Consider the following 7,159-nt stretch of genomic DNA (forward strand, 5'->3'; position numbering starts at 1 on the left):
CAGGGGGTTGGAACTAGATTCTTTAAGGTCCCTTCCAACCCAAACTATTCTATAATCCTATGATTCTAAGATGAAAAAGTATTCATAACTATTTCTTAGAACACATACTTCGTGTCATTGTGAAATAAATACTCAATGTCTAATATATTATTTTATAATATTAATATGCACATGAGCTGGGTTTGGCTGGGATAGAGTTAATTTTCGTCATAGCAGACAATATGGGGCTGTGTTTTGGATTTGTGCAGCAGTGTTGATAACACAGGGATGTTTTTGTTGCTGCTGAGCAGTGCTTACACAGAGTCAAGGCCTTTTCTGCTTACCATTCCACCCCACCAGCAAGTATGCTGGGAATGCAAAAGAAGCTGGCAGGGGACACAGCTAGAACAGCTGACCCCAACTGACCAAAGGGATATTGCATATCATATGATGTCATTCTCAGCATATAAGCCTGGGGGAAGAAGAAGGAATGGGGGGACATTCAAAGTGACGGTATCTGTCTTCCCAAGTAACAGTTACGCATGATGGAGCCCTGCTTTCCTGGAGATGGCTGAACACCTGCCTGCCAATGAGAAGTAGTATGAATTCCAATGGGAAGTAGAATGAATTCCTTGTTTTGCTTTGCTTGTGTGTGTGGCTTTTGCTTTACCTATTTAACTGCCTTTATCTCAACCAAACAAGTTTTCTCACTTTTACTCCTCCGATTTTCTCTCCCATGCCACTGGGAGGGCAGCAAGTGAGCAAGCAGCTCTGTGGTGCTTAGTTGCCAGCTGGGGTTAAACCATGACAACATGATAACACTAAACATCTTTGCTTTGCATGAGTCCTGACTTATAGTATGGTCAGGTATAGTCCTGACTTTTAGTATAGTCATAGTATTTGCTTCTTAGAGTTACCATTCAATTATTTTACAATGCAAAGAAAAAAAATAAAATGGTAACTAATACTAGACATATTTACAATTTAATATTTTCTAAATTTTCTCCATGACCACGTGCAAAGTGCCAAGTACTGTATCTTCCCAGCAGCAGTCAAAGGCACTCAGAACCTCCCTGACAACACCTAGGATCTTGCAGAATAAGGCACTTGACACCAAAAAAAGCATTTTGAATGTCAGTGAAACACAGTCGTCTCTCAACTAGAACATGTTAGCTGTTTCACAGAGCGTAGCAAGCTTGTTTAACAGTTTGATATAGCAAAGACAGACATGCAATGCATATACCTCCAAAAGGATTTTAAGTCAGCAGGATACAACAGTTCAGACCACACTGTGGGCAGAATATCACCTTACAATATTCCCCTGACACAGAAGGTAAATCACATCTTTAATTATCCTACAAGGTCAGATTTCAATGTTTTGCTTCCTGTTGAAGAAAGCCTAACTGCATAATCCCATAAAAATCAGCAAAAATGTCACCTTGGTATCAACAACTGCTCCATGTTAGCTGACGAATGAGAGACGCTTTCTAGCTGGGAGAGACCCCATGAGTTGCCTGGTTGGGGTTTACCCAGATGGGGTTAGAAACCTCCAAGGGCAGAGACTGCACACAGTGCCTTTGGCCAACTATCCTTACAAGGAAAAACAGTAAAGCTAGCTAACAAGATGAGGAGGAGAATAAGCTGGATAAATCATACGAATGGATGCAAACAGTCAGCTATCTAATTTTGACACCTATAAAGTCAATTTCACTTCAGTGATGGATGACATCATCTTGACATGCAACATTTCTAAAAGTTTATTTCAGCAAGCATTCTTCAACATGAACGTGACTTTCCAGAATATTTCATGTCTCAGGTATATCCTGCTCCGTGTTTCTCAGGCCCTCCATCCATCGGGCCCATAAACAGTAAGAGTATCTGCTCTTCTGTAGAACCTCTATAAAACGACCTAAGATAATTCCAAGACCAAGGCCTGCTCATGTGCAAGTCCACTTGGACTTGCAGCCTTTCAAACTTCTCTAATCACTGGGTATTACACAATACACCTTCTCTGACTCTACTGAAAAGTCAGTCTGGGTTGTCTCAAAGGTGTAAACTCTATGCAGAATAGGAGACAAACGTAGTAACAGTGCACTGATACGCACCTGCATACATCTTAGATTTTATTTGTAAGAGCAAAAATACCTTGGTTCATTGTTGGTATTAGGATGGTCAGTCAACTTTCCTCCAAGCTAAAGAAAACAAATTCCCTTGAAAAACACGTACCAAGTACATTAGCCGTACACTGGAGAATTCCTGAGACATCTTCAGTTTCTTCATTGCCAGAGCAGTCTGTATAGGAGCATCTGTTTGATATATTGTGAAAGTTCTTCTCTGCATCCCTGTAACTACAGTAAAAAAAAGTTAAAAAGTTACAGCATCTCCTTATACAAACACAAAGTTGACAAATGTCTTCCAGAAGTGATGGTAAAGGATGCCTTTAGCATTCCTTGTCTCCTCCCTCTTCTCCCTCTGTCACCCCCTTTCCATCCATACAGTATCACACACAGATGACACTGCATTAGTAGCCTGGGTATCTCAAGAACTATACTACAATCTGGAATATTACCTGTAGAGATATGGAATATTATCTGTAGAATATGAAGACATAAGAAAAAAATAGTACCAAAGGGCTGAGGCATGAGGGAAGGGATTCATAAATATCTGTCTTATATATCATTCCGATTGGAGTGTTGTCTACAACAGAGTTGTACAGTAAACTCCAAGCAAGACGTATATGAGACAACGACAAATATAAGAATAACAAATCTTCCACATCACATCACATTAGCCCTGCAAGTATAAAACCTAGCTTTCTTTGTGAATTATCTTCCAAAAAGATCTCAGCAGAAAGGATGTCAAGCTGCAACTCACTATGCTATCAAGAATAAAGTTTGTGTTATAGCCTATTAAAGAAAACTTTAAAAGAATCCCACCACTGATGAAAGGCACAGTACTATCATCCAACCTGCAAGAAAGCATCTACTATCTAAATTATTCTATTTAATTTAGTTTTTCTGGATTGTTTTTCCTCAATTCAACAGAAATAGAACAGAAGCTGAAACTACGTTTAAAACAGAGCATTGTGCAGGTGATAATAAGGACAGATGAGGAATACAAGTGAAGAAAATATTGCAGCAGAGTGATAATGCACTTGGCCAAATATAGTCGATTTAGCTCAATGCACAGGGAAAAGCTTTTCTAATGAGTATTTTATTAACAGTTTTATTCTGCTTTCATACTTTGTTTATACTTCATAAATCATGAATTGCAGTTTTAAGGATTAGACTCTTCATCTGGTTAATGTCTGCAAAATCTCAGCACCTAGGTTGCCAGCATCTGTGAAAACGGACTGGAAAGGATTCAGACCTGCGCATCAGGTTACCCCCCAACAGGGAAACATTCTCCGCTGCAGTAAGCACATTGAGGAGAGTGAGTTCATATTAGACAAACAAAACCCAGTGGTAAGGACTGCTGGTGTGCTCTGCAGGTGAGCTGCATGCTCTGTACCCCTTTCCAGGTCTCCAGCAGTGCCTGATGATCGGCCTGGCAGAAGGCCACATCCTGACACGCTGCCTGAGCTGACCCAGAGCCCAAAGTCATGGCCCAACCCCACTGCCACACCATTTGTGTTAGACAGGGTGTCAGTGCCCAGGTGTTGGCAGGGACTGGGGGATGCAGGGGCCTCTGTGAGGAGATGCTGGGGCTGCTCCATGCCAGACACAGCAGGTTCCAGCAGGCTCCAGTGGCCCCACTGCAGGGCACGCGGCACCTCTGGGAAAATTGTTTTAAGAAAGGGCAAAACACCTCATGGAGATGTGCAGAAAATAACTGAAACAACTCTGGAGACACCAAGATCAGTGGAGAAGTGGGGGGAGGAGGTGCTAGTTGCCAGAACAGAGATTCCTTGGCAGCCCGTGGTGCAGACCATGGTAAGGACAGCTGTGCCCTGCAGCCATGGAGGGTCACAGTGGAGCAGGTGGATGTGCCCTGAAGGAAGCTGCAGCCTGTGGAAAGCCTGTATCCAAGCAGGGCAACAGCGTGAGGAGTATGGAACAGCAGAGAGAAGCTGTTATAGATTGACCACAATCCCCATCCCCCTGTGCTGCTCAGGACAGGAGGTAGAGGATTTGGGAGTGTCTTTATCCCAACCCACAAGCTTTTTTCATCTTATTTTCTCCCCCTGTCGTGTTGAGGAGTGGGAGTGAGAGAGCAGAGCAGCTCTGTAGGAGTCGGGCAGCTGGCCAAGGTCAACCCACCACAATGTGTACCAACAGCAAAGGTCAAGGGGCAGGACAAATATAGTACATCAGCTGGAGACAGATGCTACTTCAACCAACTCATACTGATGTTCAAAAAACTGAGTCAGTGTATTGTAAGTCGTAAGAATTACAGGTTTTCAGAGTGTCCCAGATTTAAACTTTGTCCGTTAAAAAAAAGTACATGTAAGCCACATGTGGCCATAAATAAACAGCCACATTGTTATTGTGCACATGCTTTCCTCAAAGCACTGTATTATCCTCTGAAGTTTCCTAATGTGACACTTCAAGCAATTTTTTCAGCAACTGACAAATTTTGCAGCCAGAAGGCTTCTCCTCCTGCCTGCCCTGCGGCAGACGTCACAACTACCTGCCGAGACTGGCTCCTTCGCTGCCCTCAGGTGCCAGCCAGACTGCTAATACTGCAGATATCACACACCAAGCCAGGGCTCCCTGTGAATTTTTACCAAACATCAAGAAACAAGCAAGGACAATTCCCTCCACTCCACCGAGATTTGAAACCATGTCATAAATTCTAAGCCCTCAACAAAGCTTGAAAAATAATCCCTTACATCTGTGTAATTAAATTCAGAGGGCAGCATTCTTCATTTGTCATATGTCACAGCCATTTACTGGCTACAGACATACAGCCATTGTATTCTGACTCTGTTAGGAAAAGTAAGTTATCTGTGACAGTAAAATGCTTGCGCAGGTAGAGAAAGTACTTGTTCAGGTGAGGCAAAGGTTGAGAGGAGATTATTTTAATCAATAGGAGAATGCCTTAGGTTTTCATGACGATAGTTGCTATTACTTTCTTTTTATTCCTCAGTTATCTATTAATTTTCTCAAGGAACTCTTAGGAGGTGGCTTTTCAGGAGCTGTTTCTGAAAAAAACTGATGCAGGATTTTGCAAGATTTGGACCTCAGGTCATAGTATTAATAACTTTTACAGCATTCTCATGTGGCTCTCTTAAAAGCAAACTGGAATAGATTTTATACAAGAAGATTCCCTATTCTTATATAGGAAACATTACTCTTAATGGATCAGTCATGCTCTGATGGGATTGCATGAAAGCAGGACTGGACAGCAGCTTAGCACTGACATCCATAGTACGTACAGTTACTCCAGAGCATCTCTAAGAACTTGAGAGAAAAATTAAAAAGCTTGTCATGCAAGGCTGTGACTTGGAAAGCATAAAACAAAACACCTTTCACTACCTCCCATTAACACTTACCCAATAACTTGATGCTCAAAATACTGCAGTGTCCTTTGAAGAGTTTGCCGAATGGTCTGCGGCTACGGAAGAATAATTAAAAAAATTGTATGATTAGGGAAATAATAATACAGTTTAAATAACAGATCTTTTAACACAGTATTTTTCTCCAGTTTTACTCCTCCTCATCTTCTACCTGCCAGATGCTCATTGCAATGATGGATATGAAATATTACTAATTCCTTGACTGTTACTTCACTGTTTAAATAGGAATGAATTTTACAATGTGACATAATTAATACTGCTTACAAGCCAGTTGTGCATAACAAAGGAGCCACTTCACTATTAGCTCTCAAAAACTATCACCCACCAATTATCACATTAATTTAAATTAAGTAATTTAAAATAGTCTGCAGGAAAATGCTATTATTTTGTCATGAAGGTATCACCAAGAAGAGGCATCGGATTTTTAAACTTTGTATGCTCCCCAGAGCATTTTGTACTGAAGAATATTATAAAGACACAATTTATTTTGGCTTTCTTTCCTGACAAGCTATGACTCTCCAGTCATCTTTCAAATTATCAGGAAACTCAAGTTCATCAAAAGAAAATCATGACATGCTTCAAGCATTTCTATGCTATTTCACTTTAATAGGTGTTCACCAAACTACATATGTGCATAAATATATGTTTATTTGCATTATTATTACTACTACAGTGTCCACCAAAATACCTATGTACATATATATTTTATGTTCCTTTACTATTACTGCTGCTAAAGCTATTCTTTTTATTTTGAATTAATTCGTGGGAAATCTTTGGGTACATAAAGCACATGTGAAATCCATGTCATTCTCTTTTGAATTTTCCAAGTAACTTATGGCAAAACATCATTCTGCTAAAATGACTGGTTTGTATCAAATCTCATGTTTTTCACCTGCCCATTTTTATTTGGTGCCAGAGGTCAGACAAAGGTACACAATTGGGATTTATAAGCCTTCCTTCTTTGTCTGAGGCCAACAGGGATATATTGATCAGACTCACAGCAGCAGATACTCAAACAGGAAGAAATTCTTCACTGTAAGGGTGGTGAAACACTGGAACAGGTTGCCCAGAGACTGAGTAGAGGCACCATCCCTGGAAACATTCAAGGTCAGGTTGGACAGAGCTGTGAGCAAGCTGACCTAGTTGAAGATGTCCCTGCTTGCTGCAGGGGCATTGGACTAGATGGCCTTTAAAGGTCCCTTCCAACCCAAACTATTCTATGATTCTATGAACAAAAATGAATTCAAAATAGATGTAAACTTTGAAATTAGTTCTTTTTGCTCTTAAATCCGTATTGGATAATAACTTCTCTGTGGGAGCTAAGTTTCCTGTGTTAAAGATATTAAAATTACATGTTCTCTTGCAAAAGACAAAAGAAGCACCATATGAATGAAGCCATCACATAACAAAAAACATCCCCTTCTCAGTGGTACAGCAGGTGTTGAAAACCTTAGGCCTGATGGGCTACCAAATATATTTCATAGCATGTTCTCACACAGATTCAGAAGCTTTCATGTGCTCGGCAGGCAGAAAAATCCATTCTTCACATATAGAAAAGATGCATCTTCCCACTCCAGCAATAAGGCAAAGCAAAATGGCTTTAAGCAATGAGGCCCAGACAGCTGCCATCTCCCACCTCCATAGACCATTTCCCTCAGCCCC

At 40.8% G+C, this 7,159-nt stretch overlaps 1 protein-coding gene across 1 annotated transcript in view; it reads right to left on the bottom strand.

Annotated features, from left to right (window-relative positions):
* Positions 1-5,535, bottom strand: part of GUCY1A2 (guanylate cyclase 1, soluble, alpha 2) — a gene marked incomplete at both ends in the record, with an annotated part of 18,093 nt that extends 12,558 nt beyond the window's left edge. Inside the window, 2 exons of the mRNA XM_010156837.1 lie at positions 2,206-2,327; positions 5,474-5,535. Coding sequence (XP_010155139.1) covers positions 2,206-2,327; positions 5,474-5,535 — 184 coding nt within the window. The remainder of the gene's footprint in view (positions 1-2,205; positions 2,328-5,473) is intronic.
* Between the last annotated feature and the right edge of the window lie 1,624 nt (positions 5,536-7,159).

Source organism: Eurypyga helias, unplaced genomic scaffold (assembly GCF_000690775.1).
Source record: "Eurypyga helias isolate BGI_N326 unplaced genomic scaffold, ASM69077v1 scaffold37058, whole genome shotgun sequence".
NCBI lineage: Eukaryota > Metazoa > Chordata > Aves > Eurypygiformes > Eurypygidae > Eurypyga > Eurypyga helias.